Source organism: Leptonychotes weddellii, chromosome 5 (genome assembly GCF_054177405.1).
Source record: "Leptonychotes weddellii isolate Sample4059 chromosome 5, ASM5417740v2, whole genome shotgun sequence".
Lineage (NCBI taxonomy): Eukaryota > Metazoa > Chordata > Mammalia > Carnivora > Phocidae > Leptonychotes > Leptonychotes weddellii.
Genome location: NC_138373.1, coordinates 36878613 through 36899359, shown reverse-complemented (window position 1 = coordinate 36899359; position 20747 = coordinate 36878613). Strand labels below are relative to the sequence as shown.

General features: G+C 46.7%; 1 protein-coding gene across 1 annotated transcript in view; it reads right to left on the bottom strand.

The window, feature by feature from the left end:
* Nucleotides 1-10347: 10347 nt before the first annotated feature.
* WDR37 (WD repeat domain 37) overlaps nt 10348-20747 on the bottom strand; it is a 42400-nt gene continuing 32000 nt past the window's right edge. The window contains exons 11-13 of the mRNA XM_081818895.1: nt 16963-17097; nt 16380-16494; nt 10348-13158 (exon numbers count right to left, since the gene is read on the bottom strand). Coding sequence (XP_081675021.1) covers nt 13027-13158; nt 16380-16494; nt 16963-17097 — 382 coding nt within the window. The 3' untranslated portion in view covers nt 10348-13026. The remainder of the gene's footprint in view (nt 13159-16379; nt 16495-16962; nt 17098-20747) is intronic.

The window sequence follows — 20747 nt, the reverse complement described above, 5'->3', positions numbered from 1 at the left end:
AGGAGTGTGCCAGGAGCTAGCAGAGATTAAACAAAAGCCAACCATCAAGTACCAAATAAGTGTCCTCTTGGAGTGTCTTTTCCAGTCCCGTCCTGTGCCCACGGCGGCAGGCTGCTCCCCAAGCCCCTGACGCCTGTGCCTCGGCACCTGCTGTCCCAGCCTGCCAGGCTCAGATGCCCCTCCCCGCGTGTCCATCTCTGTCTCTCGTCCTCTGTCACCTCTCACACACTCGGGCCTTGAACGTCAGGTGAGCACACCCCCTATCTCCTCCTCTCAAGACCACCCATTGGGAGGGCATCATGAAGACACGGCTGCCCTTCACCAGCTTCCCTTTGGGACTCACCTGTGCTCCCGTCCTTACGAGGAAAGTCAGAAGAGGGGAAAACGGGTCGAGAAAAGGACAATCTGCTGCAGGCACGGTGCTGTTCACTCGCATACACAAACTGACAGACAACAGAAGAGGGTTTCTTCCCCAGAAGGCATCACATATGGGCAGCCAGTCTGGATGCAGACACGGCGCCCTGCCCCTCACAGGACGAGAACACACACCCACACACACAAATCAACAAGGACACAGGTGTGCCCCATGGAAGGACACCCCTTCCCCGTAACCCTGCCTGGGGCAGCCGCCCGTCACACATCACATCATAAAAATGATGTCAGGCCAATCGAAGAACAGGCCGATCGAAGAAAACTATCAGCTGCAAAAGCAAAAAAGGAATCCCACTGTTGTGATGAGTTCGTTCTGTGCTTTTGAGTACAGGTGGCAAGGTGGAAGACTGAGGCCCAGGTGAGCCTGAGCGGCTCACTCCCGGCCATGGTAAGATAGGCTGGCCTTGGGTATATGTCAAAGCAAAAAGCAGCACTGCCCTGACAGGCCAATTATGCTCCCTCTCAGTGCCTCCAGGTGCATAAATCACACACGGGCTCCGTTCTAGCGGCTCAGCGGTCCTCGCGGGGCCCAGCACAAACCCGCGGGACAAGCTGGGGAAGGGACGGGGTGCAGTCGCAGAGATGAGGAACGGTCACTCAGGCGAATGCGCCCGGTGGAACCGGGGAGTTTCCAAGGCATTCATTCAACCTCAGACAGCAAAACAGAAAGAAACTAAGAGAACACACTCATCTGGCCATAAAACCAGACAGCTGGGCGTGCCAAGGACCCAGCGACATTGTTTATTTGTAGGATTTTCAACCTCAATGCTCGAGGAGCTGTTCGATTCTCTTACCTGAGCTTTCTCCCCCAGCAGGCAGCCTGTCTGGACCCAAACGCCATCCAGGACCGGGTAACACCAAGGACTGAGACAAGGCCTCAGGAAGAATCAGAAAACCATGAAACTTTCAATGATCAGTAGCTGCTCTGTCCCACCTGTGTGGCTGAACACACCGTGGACAGAGCCCTGTCACCACCAGCACTCCACGTGCCCTCTAGCGACCCCACCGCGCCACCCAGTGCTAAGACACTTCTACAAGGGGTAGGGGGTTCCTTCATTCAGACTATGGTTTTCAGGTAAATTCCTTATTACCACAGGCACTGCACTCCCTTGAAACCTGACGCGAGGACTCAATCCCAGGACCCTGAGATCATGACCTGAACTGAAGGCAGATGCTTAACCGACTGAGCCACCCAGGCGTCCCAGGGTATTTCAGGATTTCAACATTTGGAGAGATCTCTTACCTCCCCACCCCCCATACTGCAAGTTTCCTTAGAACAAAGACCGTATCTTGCGACTCTGATGACCGTAATAAATTGGCAGGAAATCCAAAAATCTCACTTTATAAATATGGAAAATGGAGACCCACACAATGAGTGGCTCATGTTAAACAATGTTTGTCTGATTTGTAGAGAAAAAGCTAATACAGGCTAGTAAAAACATTTCCAGAGAATGGTGAAAAATGAGAGACTGTAAAACAGAAGCTCAGGAGGAAGCCTGGCAGACATCCGGAGGCTGGAGACACACGGGACAGCTTAGACCCACGTTGATATTTTAAAAATAGGGTGATTAATCGCGTTCCTACTGTGGTCATGGAAAGGAGATTCTTTAAGGATGGAGAGCAGCTCGGACAGGCAGAATCACGGCCCCCAAAATGTCCGCAAATCCCCGAACTCCGGGAACATGCAGCAGCCAGTCAGGGCCAACGGTTTAGACATGGCAGCCGCTGTGGGAGATGGCCCTTCTCCCTCCCCTCCCCTTCCCTCCCTCCTGAGACACTGTCAGCCACTCCATCCAGCAACAGACTGTTCCCCCAGCCAGGCGCCCATCTGCAGGAGGGGCTGGTGCTCAGATGAGGCATGGGCGCTGCCGAGGAGGCAGTCCCCACCGGTGATGCCTGCAAACACTGCGACCTGCCATGGTGACCACGGCCAGGAACGGGAGACACTCCGTGGGAACCCGACGCGCCCACATTTCAAGTTAGGTTAACTTAAGAGATGCTACTGACCATTTAGAAGCTGAATGATGCTGGTTGCTGTTTACACGCATTAAAAATTGTTTTTCAAGGTTCAGAGAAATTTACCGAGGAGATGAACTGGCCCCTAACGCAGTGAGCAGAAGCTGGGGGAACGGGGAGCCTCGGCGGGAAACTGCAGAGACCACAAGGGGCGCGGACCGGGTGAGGGGTACAAGGTGGGGCACAGCACGCACAGAGCACTGGTCATGTCAGGCTTCACGTTGCCACTGCTCCCCACCCTCCCACCTCCTCAGCGATTCCTGGCAGCCACCATGAGGTAGGCCTAACGCTGCGGTTCCTGGCGGATCTTAAGAGTCTGTCACACTGAACAGTTACACTGATGCGTGACCAATATCCCAACAGAGGTTTGGAGGGAATGCCAGTATTACTCTTACAGACTCCAGAGACACGGAAGGATAACAAGGGAATAACAGGAACACTCCATGCTGATAAATGCAACAGCTCTGATAAAGTGCACACAGTCCTGAAAAGCAAACTGTGGAGGCACCTGGATGGCTCAGTCGGTGAAGCATCTGCCTTCAGCTCAGGTCATGATCCTGGAATCCTGGGATTGAGTCCCGCAGCGGGCTCCCTGCTCAGTGGGGAGCCAGCTTCTCCCTCTGCCCCTCCGCCTGCTTGTGCTCACTCTCTCTCTCAAATAAATAAATCTTTTAAAAAAAAGCAAACTATGAAAGCTTACTCAGGCAGAAACTGATAACAAGAATAACCTTTTATCTGTTAATTTATAGTGAAAAACCTTCCCACACACACATACACACAAAGCCACAAAAAACTCCAGGCCAGACTTCACTAATAAATTCATGTAAGGGAGAAATAATAGCAACTCTACAAAGTCTTCCAGAAAATTGAAAAAGAAGGCTTCCAAACTCATGCTATGAGGCCTGCATTACATTAATGCCAAAACCAGGCAATGGTCCAGGAATACGAAGTACAGACTAATATCTCTCATAAACATAGACACCAAAATCCTCAAAAAAATAACAAATCAAGCCCAGTGACATAAAAAATAGTGCATTGACAAAACAGGGTTTATCCCAAAAATGAAAGGTTGGTTTAACATTCGTATAAATCCATCAATATAAAGCATCATGTCAGCAAACTACAAAAGAAAAATCATAGATTATCTCAATAAACACACAAAAACGGCACTTGGAGAAAATAACCCACATCCGTTCCTGATAAAAACCCTTCAACAATCGATGAGGAATGCCTCCAATGGAGTGAGCACGTATGTAAGCACTGCTAATGCGGTAGCCCATGGCAAAGCATGGAGTGTCTTCTCATCAGAAACAAGATGGGGTGGAGGGTCCACCAGCTCTTCCGACGCCGCGCTGGGCTCCAGCCGATGCAAGACAAGGCAAGGAAGCGAAAGGATCCCCTCTGCAGACAATCCAGCGGAATCTATTTAAAAATCTGTTACAACAAACAGGTGAATTCAGAAAACCCTTCGGGCTACAGGATGAATGTACAAATTCCCTTTTTATTGGTTGGAGAAAAGCTGTCTTTCTCCCTCACTCCCACAGGGTAGTTTCTCCAGATATGAAATTCAAGACTGGGGCTCTGCCCTTTTGAGACTTCCACTCTGCTCTCCTGTGGCATGCATGGTTTCTGATCACTGCTCCTCTGTAGGTGAGGTGTGCTTTCTTTGGCTCCTTTCAGCATTTGCTCTTTGGCTTTAGTGGCCTCCAGTACTTTGCTTGCTTTTTTAATTTAAAAAAATTTTTTTAATTTCAAACCAACATATAGTACATTAATAGCTTCAGATGCAGTGTTCAATAATTCATCAGTTGTGTATAACATCCAGTGTGTCTGCTTGCTTTTTAAAGAGATCCACCGCCAGAGCCAGCCAGGCAGCCTGCCGTTTTCACTTGATGTGCCCAAGTTTTGGACTTCTTGGCACTTACTCACCTGGTATTCCCTGAGCTTCCTTGATTTGTGGTTTGGTTTGTGTCATTAATTTTGGAAAACTCTCAATTATTATTATTTCAAATCTTTCTCCTGCCCCCCTTCCCTCTTCTCCCACTGTTCCCCGTGCCGTGCATGTGTGTGCGTCACACCATTTTGTGATTGCCTCACACCAGGGCGTTCTGTTTGGGAAATTTCCACTAACTTACCCTAAAGCTGTCTTGAGGGTTTCGTTCCTCGGCCGGGTCAGGTCTATCAAAGGCATTCATTCCTCTGTTTCTTACTTCTAGGATTTCTCTAGATGCTCTGCTCACGTTCTCCATCCACGGCGTCCACCATTTCCACACAGCCTTTGGCGTGTTACCCACAGCTGCCTCCTGCCACATCCCAGTCTGCTGGGATTTCACAGGGGCCCGTTAGTTTTCAGGGAGCCGTGCCCTGGGCCGTGCCCTCCGAGCACTTCTCAGGTGCCCTTCCCCCCTCAGGTGTCACCTTAGTGACAGGGCACGGCTCCGGTGAGGCCTTTTCCTTGGTGGGGAGGTGTCTTTGGTGTCAGACCCCAGGTGTCAGCTATCCTCCCCGCCTCCCCGACCAGACATGAGGGGGTTTCATCTGATCTTCACCATGGGAACCCAGGGGAGCCCGCTGCCTGGGCTCCAGGGGCTTCAGCCGAGTGGTTCCTGCTCCAGACGCTTCTGCTTCTCTCGCTGTGACTCTCCACCTCTGCCTGTGTCTCTGGCCCTCAACTCTCTAGTGCATCTAAGAAGAGTCACTGATATCAGTCTGTCCACCTTTTTTCTCGTTATGAAGGAAGAAGAGAGAACTCCATGCTCTTTACGTGTCAGAGCAGAAACCAGGAGTCTCCAGTACAACCCCTTTGGGAACTGCACAGCAGTCTCTTAAAAAGAAAAATATTCCCTCCACATGGCCGAGCAATTCCACTCCTAGATGTCTGCCCAATGCGGAAAGGACAGCGCCCGGGAATACAGGACTGGCACACCAATGTCCACACCAGCTTTATTTGTGACAGCCAAAAATTGAAAACAACCCAAGTCTCCATCAACAGGGATGTGGATAAACAGATGTGACGCATCCATACACTGAAACACTCAGCTGTAAAAAGGACGGAATAAGACATGCAAGAACATGACTTAACCTCAAACAGCTTTTATGGAAGAAGACAAAAATCAGTACCTACTATAGAAGTGAATTTATATAAAATTGTAGAAATGCAAATTAACCTTAGTGACAGAAAGCGGACCAGTCGGTGGTCATCAGGGATGGGGTCCATAGGGGCGGGAGGGAGGAAATGCAGAGGTATGAGCAAATGGGTGACAAATGAATTATCTTGATTGTGGTGATGACTTCATGGGTGAATATGTCAAAGTCATTACACTTTACAATATATGCTTTTGGTGTAGATTATGTCAATTATGCCACAATAAAGCTGTTCTTAAAAAGAGAAAATAAATTAGCTTCATGTAACACTTAGGGATTGATTACAAAATATATATAATTACTTTTGTCGCTGCAAAAGAAAAAATAAAAGTTTACAGTAGGATATTTTATTTTTTTATTTTTTTATTTAGGGGACAGGGAGCCTGAGCTGAGCGTGGAGACTGACACGGGGCTCGATCTCACAACCCCAAGATCATGACCTGAGCTGAAACCAAGAGTTGGATGCTCAACCGACTGAGCCACCCAGGTGTCCCGATTTTATTATTTATTAAAAATTAATTCAGAGCTAGAAGACATCTGTAATGCACATGCACTGTAAAAAATGATTATATTTTTAAGCAAACATACCCAAACTTACCCACCTAGCCAAATAAATGCTGCTTCCCCCAAAACACAGACTGTGAGAATAAATGTTCTTATTCTGGTATGTGGCCATTACGCAACACAACTTTTGGACCGTCTCCTGGATCTGAAATTACTTCAGTCCCAGTTTATGAGCAACATAAGAAAGCTACTTTTATTATTTTATGATCACACCTGGTAAATGAAATCTTTATTACATTTCCCACTTTAAAGCTAGGATTTCCAAAATGTATTTGAAAACAACACAATTTTGACACAGTGTAACACGGCCTTTTTACAATTTCCTTAGCATGAATTTTTTTCAAGAACATTATCTTGGAACAAAATTGGCTTTGTCTTTCCCATGGAACATACACACTGAAAAATCAGTCATTGTAGAATAATAAAACTACATGTTTGTAAGTGGAAAAAGAGCTAATATCTGAAGTGAATAAAAAGCCTGACCCTGACATGGGCAAAAATATTGAAGTCCCCTCTGTTATCATCATGCTATCGTCCACCTTTGCAACAGCACACACCTCCTCCGTAGTGTTTCTTATATTTATGTTATTACTTAACTGTATAATATGAGACACATTAACAAAATAGCTGTAAATATAAGTTATGAAGTGTGAATACTGGAACAGAATTTGGCATCCACCATCCCAATCAGGAGCTGGACACTACTCAGTCTGGGCTCTTCCCCACCCTGCCCTCACCTCCCGCATCGCACTCCATGCCTGGCCCACAGAACACCATGCAGAATCGGGAGTTTTCACTCCCATGTTCCAAAATACATGACCCTAACTGTGTATGGGGATTCTTGCTCGAGCTCTATAAAAATGGTGTTTCACTCAACACTATGTTCCCAAGATCAACAATCGCACACAGTCCTGTGAGGTCCATTCATTTTTACTGTTGTATTTCATGCACAGACGTGCCACCATTTAGGCCACAGCCTCTGTTGATGGTGCTCGGTGGTTTCTCGTGTGCCCCAGGGCAGGTCCTGACACCCTGCAGCTCTCAAACTGGACAGCAGAACCACACGCAGGGGCTCGCTCCAAATGCAGACTCGTGCGTTGCACCCCTACCCTCAGTCACTGGCTCTGTGGCCAGAAGTCTTCATTGCAACAGACATGCATGGTCTCCACACATCACACTTAAAAAACCATGTTCTACATAGACCCCTCGTGATTGCTGGAGCAAGGGGGCACTCACACATTCAGACTCACAAGGTCGTGCTTTCCAATTTGCTGTATTATTTTATATCCAAACCAATAGTACATATAAGTACCAACAGTAAATGCTTGACAGTGCTTCCCAAATCTAATAGTTGTGAAACTGTCTTTCATTTGGGCCTTAATTTTCCTTTTTTTTTATTCCTATATTTATTTCTTTGCTGACTATTCAGGTTTTCCCTTCAGGTGTCACAACACCTTCTGTGACACACCTATTCATGTCTGCTGCCAATTTCCAATTCTCCTTTGGAAACGTGGAATTTTGTTTTTACTTTCCTGGACATCAGTGCTCTGTGGATTATATACATGCAACTAACACCTGTGCTCTCCGTTTCACCTCTTCTAAGCTGTCCTATAGGGCTACAAATCTTTACCTTCAACGTGGTTGAATGTATCAATCTTTTCTAGTATGGTTAGTGCATTTTTGGAGTTGTTTAATAAACACAAAACCATATAAATATTCTCTTAATTTTTAAAAAAGTTAGTGTTTTTCCTTTCACGTATGAGGCCTGAATTATCTTTGGTGTGAGGTAGGGATCAGATTCGCTCCTTGTTCCATATGGGTAACTAGTAATACTAGAACCATTAACTACACAGGCCACTTTCTTCCCACTGACTTGTGGCTCTATGAGCTGAAATATTTCACATTTTCATAAATGCTTGAATCAATCTGATCTCTTTCTAACCTCACTGGTCAATTCCTCCATCCCAGTGCCAATCCCACATTCTAGCTGCTACAGCCCTGCCAGGCTTAAGGGAAACCCTGCTTTCTTCTCCCTTCCCTCCTCCTGTTTTCTCGGTATCTCATCAACCCCGGCCTTTGCTTCAAATAAATTTAGGAATCAGATGTCCAATTCCACAAAAAAACTCTGGGGTGATTAGCATTGGAACAGCATCAAATCTACTTGGCAATATGGGGAAAACTGACATTTTTACAATATCACTTCTTCCTATTAATGCATGATGGTCTCTCATCTTGTCTTTTTTAATGTCTTTGTTCAAGTTTTTAAGTATTTCCATGGATGATTTCAAGTTCCTTTATTTTTGTCAGATTTTCCCCACGAGGTACCTTTTATAAAGTTTTTGTTGTTAGCATAAACTGGGAACTTTTCAAATACTGGGTGATCTACTTTGATGGTTCCAAAATTTTAAACCCACAAAACACTAAAAAATTACTTCTGCTCCAGTTACTTACCACACTTCCCAACTCCCTTACAGTAACCACTTTTAATCATGTCTTCTATCTTTTCAAAGTTTTTTTTTTCCTTTGTGGTTACCCTTGAAATTTTACTATATGTATTTAACAAAGACAAAAAGTTAAAATTGTAATTCCCCAGCCAAACAAAAATAGAAATTTAAACCAGTACCTCCAGACATTGCTGTATGTAGGTATGTCGGCATTTTGTCCATTTTGACAGCCCTCCTCTGTGACTTTTTCTTCCTACAGCATTCTCAAGAAGGTGCATTAGAGAAGCAGCACTGGTGAAAACCATCCTTGTTTATCAGACTCATTCTTGAGAGAGAGCTTCGCTGAGCTCACCAATCTGGCTTCTTCCTCTCAGTACTCTGGAGCTCAGACAAAGCGACTGTGGAGAGAGACAGACTTCTGGTTCTGGTTCCAAAACTTCCGAGAGAGGGTTTGGTAGAGTGCAAAAAGACTGCTCGGAGTGAGGGGACTCAGTGCTAAGTGTTAGAGAGGTGCTCTCTTTGGTTCCTGACACCTCTGTCAACGTTCTGGCCTGGTTAAGCCTCCCCTCTTCAGAGGATGCCTCCTGGGCCCACAAAGCCCACAGGCATCACCTGTGCCTCACAGAGCTCTCAGAGCTGGAGATCTGCCTATTCTCGTTTCATTTCGACCAAAAGCTGCTTAAAAATGTTTTCATAAAATTAATTTTAAATTACTCAACATTTTCATAGGATTTCGTTCTCAGCTTCTTCCCATCATCATATGGATTATATATCACACATTGCATATAATAATTGAGGTGTTCCCAGTTTCTGAAGTAATCTAAATTTATTAAGGGAAACCAGAAAATCTATGCATAGTAAGCAAGACACATTTTGGTAACATTATGACGAAATTATAGCAATATAAGTTTTGCCTTTGTGATTCCTTTTTTTTTAATATTTATTTAAGTAATCTCTACATCTAATATGGGCCCGAACTCACAACCCTGAGATCAAAAGTCGCATGCTCTTCCAACTGAGCCCACCTTCATGATTCTTTATGCTAACAGATGAACTTTTAAAATGTAACTGAAGATGTAATTGTGAAATGTGGACAATAATCACAGGTTTCTAAAGACTAAGGTAAGAAAAATAAGTAATCAGTGAATTTCCACCCTCTGGGGACTGAATAAAGGCAGTGAGCCCTACCAGTCTCAAGAGGGTACCCTGGCAAGCTATGTATGAACATCTGAGGTTCCTGCACCCGCCACGACGCTCTGCTCATGGGGTAGGAACGAATGGTGAACAAGCAGCCACCACCAATTCAGACGCATATTCTCTCACAGGGGATGACCGGGGCCTACTTTCTGCAACTGCAATTTTTTAAAACTTTCGAACAAGCTTAACTATAGTAAGAACAGGACAAGCGTCTTATGAAACTCTGAGGAACTTTGACAAGCACCTGCATTATATCACATTGTTAACTCCCTCCAGAAATTGTCGGGGCAGTGATGCCGGAATGGAGAAACATAATTACATGTCACTTAACATTAGCCTGACAGACAGGAAATAGAACACAACCGATCTTTTAAGTCTAAATTTAAAATTTTTCAAGTGGGCAGTTCTATAATTTGTTTGATTTCTACATCACTGTGGTGTTTAGTAGCTGTTAACAATATTTCATCAAAGCAAAACATTTAAAAAAAAATAAGTAAAATAATAAAAAAAAAGAGAGAGTCCTAATAAAATAAAACTTTGACAATAGTGATTACGGAACGTGGATTTTTAATGAATTTCATATTGCAATGAAGACAGTCAACACTTAAAAACAATTACATCAATACAATAAAAACACTTGCTTCTACACAACACTTATAAATGTATACTTCCCCCCCCAAAGAAACTTGTTTTTCACAGATTTAAGCAATAAATGATTTACATAGGATTCTTCAAATTCCAAAATATGTACAGAATTTTTGTCTCTCCAGAAACTGATGTGCAGTGGTTTGAGAAAGAGTGCTGTTTTGTCCGACAACATAGTTCTTACGAGATTCTCTATCAATACACATTTTCCAGTTACCACACATTTTCCTTCCATTATTAAATGAAATTCTGGACATGTGAGCACATAGGACAAAACCACTCTCATTTCCAAACACTATTTCAGATGAGATCCCGTGTGGCTGATCACATGGCTTAATTCCAGCCACACAGGTACATCCATGCACACAGACTCACACACATTCACACACACGCACACACCCACGCACACACATGCACTCCCTATCCCAAATCTCCATGACTCCTGAAAACACCACCTTGAAGGCCACAGTGGCAGCTGAATGGAACCATGTCCGAGGACAACGCGGTGGTTAGCAGTAGGGTATCCTGTTCCTGGGAGTACCATGAGGCCCGTGCCCCGTGGAGAAGTGAGGAGGGAGGAGGCTGGCCCTCCCGCTAGCAAGAAGGTCAGCAGCTGCTGGACACGGAGGGCACTAGTCTGCAGAGAACTGAATAGCATCAAAAATGTTGAGTTAAAAGCTTCAAATTTTTTTAATCTGGCAGAGATCTGGTTCTTAAGTTTGATTTCGCTGTGTTTGTATACATTTTTCAATGCTCCTAACAATGATTCTAAGACACTCAGACATTCAAATTAAAATACACAGGAGCCCAAGAGTGTGGACGCACAGCTCAGCGTCCGAAGTCACCGGCGCTCTGCCGGGTCGGCAGGGGCTGGACGCTGACGTTCTGGCCCACATTCTCAGGCGTGGTGTGGGGAGATGCCAGGCTTTGGAAAAAGAGCTGCTCTGAAGCATGTGTTGTTTGTCTTCTAGTCTTTAGTCAGCAACCTCAGCCCTAACTACACCATGACGAGTTTTTCCTGGCCCTTCTTCCCTTCCACACTGTAAGTCATTTCAGAATCGTTCCAGATAATTCAGGGCTGAAGCTCCTAAGATGAGCTACCGCACACAGTACCTGAGCAAAAGGAGCCTCAAGAGAGGCGCGTTCACACAGGACTGAGGACGGCCCACACGCTCTGCTCACACCACACCCTGCCAAACGGCACTCCACCAGCAGTCACCACTGGGAGGTGGGGGGCACCCATGATCACTGCCACTGTTCCCCTCTGGGCCTCTCCAAGCAGACACATTCAAAGTATTAAAATGAGAAGGGCAGTACATGGAGATGGCTCTTTATCAAAACTGTAACTGAGCAAGAAACATGAACTCACAAATACCAGACAACAGTAACTCCTAAGAAGGCAAGAGTGACAGACTCGCCCAGGCAGCGGGAGGACTGGCGCTGAGAGGTGTCCCAGCTGCCAAAACAGGAGCATCCTGTACCCTGCGAAGCATGGTTTCCGCTACCACCTTGTCAGCTAATGCAAGAGCTTTCGTCCTCAGGATACATTTGCTATGATTGTCTTTCTTGCCTTCTGAACTGAATTCGGCAGTCAAAAGTGCTCTAGCTAGGCATCAGTGAGACTCCCACGTTTTCCAAATACATTGATTTTTGAGGTAGTACTCATTTATTTGCATTGTTGGCTCTCAAACACCACCAAGGAAGTGAACCCATTTAGAAATACGCAAACCAAAGTGTAGAAAATAAATAAGGTTTTGTTTTCAGGTAGCAGGCAGGGCCTTCTTTATAAGTTCAAGTCACATTCACTGGATAAGTCATTTGAAACTTCTAAAAACTGTTTATAACCATAGCTATAAACTAAAGTGCTTTAAATTTTGCTTAATATCTGAAATCAGTGATTAGAGTCGTATTTTTGAATTTGCTAATATGAGACCTCAGGAGATTGAAATGATTTTCTATAAAAAGAGCAGAAACTTTTCCTTTTCAAAAAAAAATCTTTCCAAATGTTGCAAAGTTGGCGTTCTGTTTTTAACTTCTCAATTCCAGGTAAATTTTACACAACTATACCAGAATACAGAGTTGAAGCTGAACTACACCACAGCACATGCTAAACCCTCAGACGGAAGTAAACATGAGATCTCCCATCACGCCTGCCAATCGCCAGCCAATGCAGATGCAGCTCCGTGACCTTCCCGGGACAAGGTAGATATGTATGATGATTCCAGAAATGCCACAGACTGCTTACGCCTCACAGTAAGTACACAGGTTCACACTGAACTCACGCAAACGTAATGCCCTCCTGTCATCTGTCAAACACCAGGAACTCACAACACACAACGTGCTACAGGGAAGGGGGCTTCAGTCCACTGACCAGAGGGTGCCAACACACACACAAGACGAAAATAAAGACATGTGACCATACATTTTGCTGTACATTTCATGCAAGCTCGGCACAATGAGAAAAGAACATACAAACCACCCTTTCCAGGGTGCAACTCTCACAAAAAGGGCTTGACGAGTAGAAGAAAAGCGACACCAGTCCATAGGTCCATGGTGAACTACACAGCTAAGGGTGCCGGCGACCTTATTTCTCTTGTAACAATGCAGGGATGTTGATGTTCCAGCCAATGGCTTGCCTGTCAAACCCGCAGGTGAACAGATTGCACATGGGGTGGTCCTCACTCCACGCCGAGCAGCACACCATTCTTCTGTGGCCCTATTTCCAATCACACAAACCAGAATTAGTATATTATTCCTGAAGCACACATGCCATAAAACCTCAGCCAAATTAACAACTACACCACGACAGAATGGAAAGAACACCACTTAACAAGCAGCATTAGTCAGAGTGAGCCAGAAACACTGTGCATGTGCTGTGGGGGAGTGGAGCCGAAGAGAGTGGCATCAGAACACATGACGAAGTCAGTGAGATTCACACCTACACCATTCCGGGGTTCTTTAAAAATGAGTGGGATTACAGTCAGAAAAAAAGAATAAATGATGAATTTGAAGTTTTTTAATGAGGCTAGATGATATTTGGGAATATATTAAATGAAACTCATTTAAAGACCTCAAAGATCATTGTAACAAATAACTGCCTCAGGTAATTAAGGACCCAGAAAAATATATCTGGTACCAAATAAAACAAGGATAAAATAAATGGCCCTCCCAAGTAAATTCCTGCCAGCTTCAGAATTCCAGCTATGGAAAAAATTACTGCAAAATATCAGCAAAGTTTATAGTGGGATATCCCTAATGCATATGTACAGAGATACGAACAGCGCCTTAAGACACGAGCATATGTTCCAGATTAACATGGTCGGTCTAATATGCTGCTGTTACTATAGCAACACACAATAAAGTACAGGAAGTAGAATTAAGAAAAGCTCACAGAAATTCAGTACGTAAAACAAAACACTCAAAAGAATGACACAAAAGTTCCCTCCACTAACCCTTCACATGTGAACAGTGCTATCTACACATGTGAGAGAGACAACAACAGGCCACAGAATAAACGTATTGCAAATGCAAGCCCACATCACAAAGGGTTTCAAGAGCAACCTTCTATCACTTCTCTGTTAAGAACCCAAGGAAAAAGAGTGAACAACACATCTGTTAACTGGTAGTAAATTCAAGAGTCTGCGCAGGAACCAATTAAAGATGATCAATCAACTCAAGGCATTCATGGTAGAAAGCAAATGGGTGTGTGGAAGAGACCCTGTGGCACTCAGAACAATGGTCTGTACGAGCAGCTCGCCCAGGACGGAGCTGGAAGCCAGCTCGGGTCTGGAGTCCAGCCTCCCATCTCCCGTGGATTGCCTGAGTGCGTGGGGACATGCGTGGGGCACACATCCAAAGAGGTTCTGTGGGCACATGTGTTCTGAAAATGCCACACACCCACCCAGGGTCATGGCACGCATCCCGGACAGGGTGCTGCACGCCCACCCCAGGACCCTGTGTCCTTGCCATAAACCTCTGACACCACGCACAGAGCCTCCCCGCTCAGTCTCTCCTAGCACTCTACAGAGCTCGCCTCGCTTGAAACCCACTTTTGGGAAATGCCACACGCACTCTCCCCAAAGTAAGACAGCTTTATACTGTTAGCCACCTTCACTCTCACTACCAGGGTCAAATACGGGTTGCTGTTTTCTCTGCCTCCAATCCGTCAGCTGAAGGAAGCCGGGGCGATACAAGCCAGGGATTTCCAGCTGGGGTTCTATGACACTGAAAACCGTGTTTGTGTCTCAGAAGAGGCATTACAAGCTCAGAATGAACTGAAATGTTATTCACTACTCTTAGAAATAACTATTTAACACACCACTTTAAAAGGGTATAAATCCAAGCACAACAAATTCTACAGTTTCAACAAGGCTGAAATCACCTCAATGGAATTAGTAGCACCGAGAACCTCTCTTGCAGAAAATCTTGTCAAAGTAGTGAGGTTCCACACCCACAACACGGTGCTGTGTTTCAGGGGCAGACCTCCCGTGCGGCAGGGCACGTCGGGAAGAGAAGCCATCGTGTTAGCCATGCCACGTGGGCGGCACACCCGAGACTCTCAGCAGGACCCAAGCATGAAAAATTCCCTTTGTTAGCGGGTGTGAAGCTCTTATCAGGTAATCTAATTTCATGAGTAGTTTCGATGATGTGTACTCAAATAAAAGTTCAATAACCCGCTTCCAACAATACATGTACCAGCCCTAAAAGGGGAGAACAGATGAAACAATCCCGTCTTAAGGGCAGAGGCCTTTCACAGAAAGTCAGTGCCACTTAAAGAAAAGTCGTTGCCCCGCTGACAGCAGAGCCCCCGCCAGTCGTCCTCCGAGACCACCCTCAGTCGAGCGTTCCTGAAGCCACACCCCGCACAGGGCTGCCGGATGGTCACTGTCCGTGAGGCTGCACACGAGGAGGACACAGGGTGTCTCCACGAAGGCCAGCAGAGCTGTGGCCGTCAGCAGCAAGGGTGGCGGGCGCCAGGGGGCACAGACACCCTGACGGCAGGGTCAGGGGCCGCCCGAGGGTACTAGCTCGCCCACACAGCTGTGTGCCACAGCGACACAGAAAACACCAAAGGAAGCAAAGGAGAGGGGCCGCGGGGTGAGGCTCCCTCAAGCACCGAGCCTGCAGAGACACTGCTCCCACAGAAGGAGCCAGCCTCTCCCACTTCCAGTGGCCCAGGAACGATCTACGCCCAGGGGCCCAGGTGGCCCTCAGAGATCCCGCATCAGGTGTGAGCTGGTGCCACGAGCACCAACCAGTTCTCAGCACACGGAGACACCGTGGCGGGCGGTCCAGCCAGCACAGCGGACACCGGGCCGCTCCCGGTGCATCGTCTGAGCTGTATCTACATGGGGTCCCCTTGTCCTGGACCTGCCATGGAAAGGTGTCTTCTGGTTGTGGGTGGAGGTGGGTCCACACCACGGCTTCTGCGTCACCACATTCAGTACTCCTCACCTAACACCCTTCCGGCTGCATACTTTCACTGGCCAAGATCCGAGTCTACTTTCCAACGTGGAAACCACTACTACACGCGCAAACAGCTCCGCAAATCAGAGTGAGGAACTGAGTGTGCAATCTCATTGACGTTTTTAAAAAACCTGACACTCTCAGTTGAGGTATTGGGAAACAGTTTCAAATTTAAATTTTATGAGCTCTAAATACAGATCAAGTATTTCCAATGAAAATCTAGCATCCAAAGACAATAGGAAAACAAGAATGTAAAACTCTAATACTGTTATATTGATTATAGTTGAAATTATATTATCTCGAGTATATCAACATAAATTAAATACACTACTAAAATGAATTTCTCTTTTTTTTAGAAAATGTAAAAGGATGTGGGGCTCACAGTCTATTTCTGTTAGTGGTGACCTAGGACGCAGACTCCCAGTTGTCCCTAAGGCTCTCTGCCAACACACATATCAAGAGCACAGTTACCTGCCGGCTGCTCCGGGGAAGTCGTGCTAGCCTCACACCTGACATGTCGAACAATCTCACTTGTCGGTTGTCATGCGGGAGGGCAATAATTTTTTGGCCAACGCATACATTGATCCTGCAAAGAAGAGATAAAAGCGGGTTACATACAAAGCGGTGACAGCATGCGTGTCTCAATTTACAGAGCATCACGCAGTAGGAGACTCTACACCATTCACATTTCCAAGCAAAACACATGAGCAAACCACCGGTACCATCCGTCGGCAGCATCAGAACGCAGAGACCACATGACTCACACGTAACGTGCACACGCTACATAGCAACTCAAACACAGCCCTACAGGTGGCCCATTCTTAGCCCACGAAGCTCACTTCACCAGCCGGATTTTATACTTACATTTCAGCATACAGGAGATATTGAAAATATGCATTAGAGGATCAATAAAAAATATTACCCCCCCCCAAAAAACATACTTCCCCAGAAGTCTAAGCTGCTTTTCCAAGGATCTATTAAACACTAACTTTATATGAATAAGACACCACATTATAATCCACCCTCTCAAGGCACAACAAACAGCTCCCTTCACCTGTTGATGGCAGAGTCTGTGCGAATCGTCGCAATGGGAGACCTCATATTCCTTAAATCCCAGACCTTCACGGTGCGGTCATCACTGCCCGAAACAACATTATCTCCCACGGTGAACACAGCAGAGGTCACAGTGCTGCAAGGAAAGGGCACAGGTTCAGAAGATCATCAGGAAGTCTCAGGGTACAGACACAAGTCCTCTCCACCCATGGATGAGCACGTGGTCTCGCTGCCAGAGACCCTGATGAGGCAGGAAGGAAGGAGACTGGAGACGCGGAAGCCGAGGGTTCTCTCTGCTAACTGCTGTAAGAGTAAACGTAAGCACACCCAACTTCTCAGCACACTAGAAAACTAGTCCATTCTCTTCTGTTCCACCTTCTCTGGCAATGGAGTGAAGAGAAGCTACCAGAAGACATGGATTACACAGAACCTGCCAAACGTCTATATACTCACACCTGACACCAGAAGATTAAGGGAAAAAAATCCATGCCAACTTTCAGTTTAACCAGAACACTGGAAAAAACTTATTCCTTTAACTCAACCACCACCACCACCACCAGCTTAAAAATGTGCAAAGAGGGGCACTTGGGTGTCTCAGTCGGTTAAACGTCCGACTGTTTTAGCTCAGGTCATGATCTCAGGGTCCTGGGATCCGGCCCGCATTGGGCTCCACACTCAGCGGGGAGTCTGCAAGAGATTCTCTCTCCCTCTCCCTCTGCTCTTCCCCCACTAACACATGCACTCTCTCTTTTCTCCCTAAAATAAATAAATAAATCTTAAAAAAAAAAAAAAATTGGGGCGCCTGGGTGGCTCAGTTGTTAAGTGTCTGCCTTCGGCTCAGGACCCCGTGTCAGACTCCCTGCTCCGTGGGAAGCCTGCTTCTCCCTCTCCCACTTTCCCTGCTTGTGTTCCCTCTCTCGCTGTGTCTCTGTCAAATAAATAAATAAAATCTTAAAAAAAAAAAGGGCAAAGAACTTAAATAGACTTTTCTCCAAGGAAGATTTATGAATGCCCAAAAAGCCCATGAAAAGACACTCAATATTACTGATCATCAGGGAAATGCAAACCAAAACCACAGGATCCCACCTCACACCCACTAGAAGGCCTACCATCAAAAAAAAAAAACAAACAAAAAAACAAAAAAAAACAGAACACAAGCATTGGAGAGGACGTGGAGAAAGGGGAACCTCGTACACAGCTGGTGGGAATGCAAGCTGGTGCAGCCCCTCTGGAAAACAGTATGGAGGTTCCTCAAGAAGTTAAAAATGTAGCTACCCACCATTGGCAATAAATCCTACAGAAATGAAGTCAGTACCTTGAAGAGCTATCTGCGCTCCCGTGTTCACTGCAGCACTACTCACAGCAGCCAAGACAAAGGAGCCACCTAAGCGGCTGTCCACAGACAAATGGATAAAGAAGATGTGATGTGTATATAAACAATGGGATCTCATTCAGCCATAAAAAAGAAGGAAATCCTGCTGTCTGTCACAACGTGGACAAACGTGGAGGTCACTGAGACCCGAGAGGGACCCACATGTGATGCACAGAGAATGGGGAGAGGGGTAGGGTAAGCCCAGAACTTCAACCTAACGACGCCCCTGAATTCCCTATTCCAAACACAAAGGGCAATGTGAGGGCTGGCCTGGAAACGAGTTTGCTGCGCCCAGGTGCAGGGGCCACCACAAGCTCTGAAGACTCAACCACAAACAGGGCCGTGCAGACGCCCGGGGCTTCTCCGTAGACTCTCGTTCTCAGGGGGTTGTGAGCATTCTGCTACATTAATGAAAAAAGTCTCCACACAAGACCGCCTCAGCTTATGTTAATGAAATGCTGAAAGACATTAGGTCTTTAACAAATCACAATCCTGACAGGTACTGTAGTGCATCAAAGGGAAAAGCTGGTGAGGGGGCAATCGTTCTGAAGGCACCCTCAGACTTGGGTCCCACGGGGAAGCGGCTGAGCCACGACCGCTCACTGGAAAAGCTCAGACTCTGCCCAACTCCAGCCAACTCATTTATCTTGTCGCCGAGAGCAGCCGAGCATGTGCTTCCAGCTGACAGCGCGGTACCTTCTCGCCGCACACCACTGCCCGGTCTGGAACATTCCACTCCCTCCGTGGGTCTCAATCAACGGAAAGACTGTAATGCTAGCACTCCTCATTAGGACGAACAGCTGTCTTCCCAGTCACACAGAGACACAAAACTGTTTTGCATAACAATCTGCTGGAATTTCACAGCTCAGAAAAAAAACACATGATGTGGAAAATGCTAAAGCAGTGCACTTTCCCGGCCCCACATCAGAAACGGACTGCAGAGCTTCCCACAAACAAGTCCTACTTTTACACAAGAACAGACCGGAGGAGCAAGCACTCTGGACACACAGACGCCTGGGGAGCAGGGGCACCCTCCCCCTCCACACACACACCAGAGCCCCCTTGGAAAAGCGTATCCAGGGAGAGGTCAGTGTGGCTTTCTCACTCTGGCCTGTCAACCTGTCAAGTACACGGCCACATTCACAGAAAAGGCCACGTTCAACACGTCCGTGGCCCACCCGCACCGGCTCAACACACAGAGCAGGGCTTTCAGACCAGCCGACCAGACTCACTCACACACCTGCACGGAAGACGCAGACAGTGACTGCGCGTCTGGGTACATCGTCACGTGGCCACAGTCCTCTCCGACCACCACTTCCCACTTTCCATCAACTACACTTGTAACCGACGAGACAAGTCTCCAGGCAGCCACACTAACACGGAGGGTCCCAGAGAGGGCACTCGCCTCGGTCCTGCCTGCCCCGTGTGCCTCTCAGAACGCCAACAGCGCACGGCGGCCTGTGTCTTCAGATCTCAGGCGCCTGAATGAGAAAACGAAAACTCTTCTCCAAATGAAACACCCTTCTGAACACTGCTCCGTGGCTAACTCTCACAAAAGTAGGCCCTGAGATAAAAGACATTCAAAGGAAAAGTTACACTTGTGTCACACGTGATTCTTTTTCAGGATTTAAATCTGAAGCGCTCCCTGGAAAAAGAAGTTACAGCAGCAGGAGCTCAATATTCCAGCCTGGTGACACTGCTCCGTGAACCTCCCTCTGCGGCATAACGGACAGACGCGCCATCTGCGCCACCGACAGGACCGAGCGACAGAACCGCTCTCTCCCCAGGGTTCTAGTCCCCTCGATGGGCCAGGCCTGCTTGGTGTGAGAGCATGCACCACCACGAAGAATGTACACAGCACACATCTCGGCGGGGCAGCGATGGTCCTCGCTCTAACCGCACACGTGCAGTTCTCAGGCAGCGTGAGTGTGACGGGCCGCTGAGACCTGCTGCGGCGAAGACCTGTGCCGAGGCTTCAGAGAAGTTTCTGCCACCACCAGGGTCACCCCCCCACCCCGGAGACGGCTCCTGAGTGGCTTCGGGAATGTGTCAAACAACACTTAGTTCACCTGGCTAAATCCTCCTCCTTGGCATTTGATTAACTGAATTAAGAAGGTTATTCAAAGAGGATAGTTCCACACAACCTGATTTAAAAGGGAGACAGAAAAGTTAAATTTAGTAAGATTTACAGGGTAACTTCATGCTTATAATAGAAAGGGTCAAGACTCTGATTTCCTTTCTGTGAAGTCTGGTCGCTGTTTCATTCTTCCTCTTTTTTTTCCCCTTTCCTTCAGATTTTATTCATTCATTTGACAGAGAGTGAGCAAGAGCACAAGCAGGGGGAGGAGCAGAGGCAGAGGGAGAAGCCGACCCCTCGCGGAGCAGGGAGCCCGATGCCGGGTTCGATCCCAGGA